Source organism: Phragmites australis, chromosome 7, assembly GCF_958298935.1.
Source record: "Phragmites australis chromosome 7, lpPhrAust1.1, whole genome shotgun sequence".
NCBI classification, from domain to species: domain Eukaryota; kingdom Viridiplantae; phylum Streptophyta; class Magnoliopsida; order Poales; family Poaceae; genus Phragmites; species Phragmites australis.
This window is the reverse complement of record NC_084927.1, coordinates 3,764,176-3,767,087: the sequence shown is the minus strand read 5'-3', so window position 1 is coordinate 3,767,087 and position 2,912 is coordinate 3,764,176. Positions and strand designations below refer to the sequence as shown.

The window sequence follows — 2,912 nt, the reverse complement described above, 5'->3', positions numbered from 1 at the left end:
AGAGAGAGAGGGAGAGGTCACTCGCTTTACGTGAGCACAATGTCTAGCTACTACCAACCTTTTCCAGCTCTCTCTCTCTCTCTTACTTGATTCCCACTTTACACACTCCATAGCACTCATCATCAGCTCACACCGGCAATGCTGATCGTGTCCTGATCAAATCAGTATTTCAAAAATTGCAACTTATTATTGATCATCCGAAAAAGAATTAATATATACACCTTTTGATACGATGAATCAATCACTAGACTAGTAAGAGAGAGAGGAAAAAAATCTGAATTAATGAATAAATTAATCACACAGGGTCAAATCCAAACATATTTTTGTACCACTAATTCACATCGCCCATTCCAAATTTCCAATCATTTGAACAAATAATGGAATCAAAATAGCCCAAAAAAGAGAAAAATATTTAGACAATAAGGAGAAGTGGTGTGTATGTAATTATGTATCAGCTGAGAAGCGGAGGAGCTAATTGGTGTTTACTAGTAATGGCAGTCAACCAAGGCCGACGCCGCGGCCGCCGGGAAGAGCAGCGGCGCCGGTGGCCTCTCCACGACGGCAAAAGCGAACGTTGCGGGTGGGGACGTCTCTGCCTCGTCGCACGGCGCGGGCATGTTGAGGTCCAGCTCGAGGAGGCTCTTCTCCTTCCTGGGCGCTTCGTCCCGCGCGGCTGCCGGCACGAGCGGGCGGTGCCGCCGCATGTGCCCGCCGAGCGCCTGCCCCGACGCGAACTCGGCGCCACATATTGAGCACTCGTGCACCCTCGGATGCTTCGAGCTGCTGCTCGTGGCGATGACGGCGGCGGTGGCGGCGACCGTGTCCGGTTCTTGCTTTGGCACCACCGGGACCGGGATCGCTAGCGCTGTTGCATCGGCGGTCGATTGCGACGGGGGCGGCGGCGGAGGCGGAAGCGACGGCTTCTTGTCCTCGGACGGCGGCGCCGGCGCCGGAGGAAGCAGGCGGGGCTTCTTGTGGCTGGTGCGGTGGCCGCCCAGCGCCTGGAAGGACGGGAAGCACTTGCTGCATGTCTTGCACTCGTACACGAACTCGCCGGCAGCGGCGCCCTCGGCCGGGCGCCGGCTCCTGAACCTGGCCTCCTTCACTACCGGCAGCTCCGCCGACGCAGGCTGGCTGCGCGAGAGGAGCATGAGGCATAGCGCCATGTCCTCCTCCTCCTCGGTGACGCAACCGGTCGACGCGGCCTCGTCCGACCGCGACGTCCCGGACTCCTCCTCCTCCTCCTCCCCGGCCGCCGCGGTCGCGGACGACGACCACTCTGGCGCCGCCAACACCACCGGCGGCGGGTGCACGCGCTGGCGCTTGCTGCGCTTCCCCTTGACCACCACCGCCTGCAGCACCACGGCGCCGGCGCCCGGTGGCGTGCCGGCCTCCTCTTCTTGGACGCCACCGCCCATGGGGTCGATCGAGGAGAAGACAAGGTTGGTGATGCTTGAGGAGAAGGGAAGGGATGGATGGTATTGCAGCTGTGATATGCTTTGCCGACTGTGAACGAGTGACAACATAGAGAGAGAGATAATATAGTGGATTGTCAACAAGGAGAGATGGAGAAAGTTAGGAGGTTGACATATGGGCTGGCTGGCAAATGTGGCAATAAACTAGCCGCCTCACTGGATTGGTTTGGGAAGAATTGGGAACGGGCTCGCCTGACGTAACTGCAGAGGGTAGCAGTTCACGTTAGAGGAACCGGTTCCAAGAATTAGAGGGGAGTGGAAACTCACGATGACCTAGCTGAAAAAAAATATCCTAACTTTATCGGGCGATCCACATCTATATGGGAGTCGGCAATAATCTTACGGTTTCCGCATGGAAATTGGAATGCTGGTTTTCCTCACATCGGCGAGGGAATCGAACTGTTTCTTGCGAAATTCTTGTTTCCGAAGTATCTCACTGATATTTATTATTTATTGGATAATTGAAGTTTGAATTTTTGCATCATGCCTAACTCAGATTTATGGTACTAACGACTATGAGATAGCTCCTATGTTCTCCTTGGTTTGCATGCAACAAGGCAAGGAAAAATTTATCGGAGGTTAGCGATAAACAGGATTATCGAATTTATCGGAATTCTATCGGCGATAGATAAAAAATTTCGAACAATTTTTTTTAAAAAGACCCAATTTATCTAGAAAATCACATAGATTGCATCTAAATCATTTGACATAAAAAATAACACATAAATAAATTAGGATTGGCAGGGGCAGTCTGGCGGCCTACGAGCCGATGTTTTGTTGCTCGCGTGCTGGATCTGGAAATCAAAAGTCGCCAAATTCAAAAATTACTTATTTTTTTTTGGCCGATAAGTAAATTTACCGGTCCCGCCGATAAACAGGATTATCGGATTTATTGATTTTTTTCAGCAATAATTTTTCACAGCAACAAGGCTGACACCTAATTAGTGAGTGAGTGGCTAACTAAAAGCGTTAGGACTTTGGACAATCCAAAGTGAGTGTTTAATCAGGTGTACCTGCACAGTACTGCCTAATGGGGTCCTTAATTGGACGTTTTGAATTGCCACTACAGCAGTGTAGCACCAGTGGTTTTTGTAGCCTTGGCAATGTGGAGATGTCATGCTCAGCCAACAGCTCAAGGCCAATGTGTCACTGACAGATGAAAATTACGAGATGAATAGGTATGTGTTGAATATTTCTGCCATCCAATCCTTTTCTGTCCGAATTGACACCACAAGGAAATACCATTCTCCAAATAAAAAAACAATGTAAAGAGCAAAAAACATTTGCCAAGTAGTTCGAGGATACCAATGTCCAATTATTGCTGAATTTTATGTGGTAATTTTGTATGGACTGTTGTCAGTACTATATATAGGGTTTGTTTGGTTGTAGCTGCAAATTCACTAATATTTTTATCACAGAAGGAGACTTGTTGAACAG

General features: G+C 49.6%; 1 protein-coding gene across 1 annotated transcript; it reads right to left on the bottom strand.

The window, feature by feature from the left end:
- Nucleotides 1–271: 271 nt before the first annotated feature.
- Nucleotides 272–1,536, bottom strand: LOC133923889 (zinc finger protein ZAT5-like). The gene has a single exon (XM_062369178.1). The coding sequence runs from the start codon at nucleotides 1,524–1,526 to the stop codon at nucleotides 486–488; it is 1,041 nt and encodes a 346-aa protein (XP_062225162.1). The 5' UTR covers nucleotides 1,527–1,536; the 3' UTR covers nucleotides 272–485.
- Nucleotides 1,537–2,912: the final 1,376 nt, after the last annotated feature.

Coding starts and splice junctions, on each gene's coding strand:
- LOC133923889 (XM_062369178.1), bottom strand. CDS start 1,526: ATGTTGTCACTCGTTCACAGTCGGCAAAGCATATCACAGCTGCAATAC.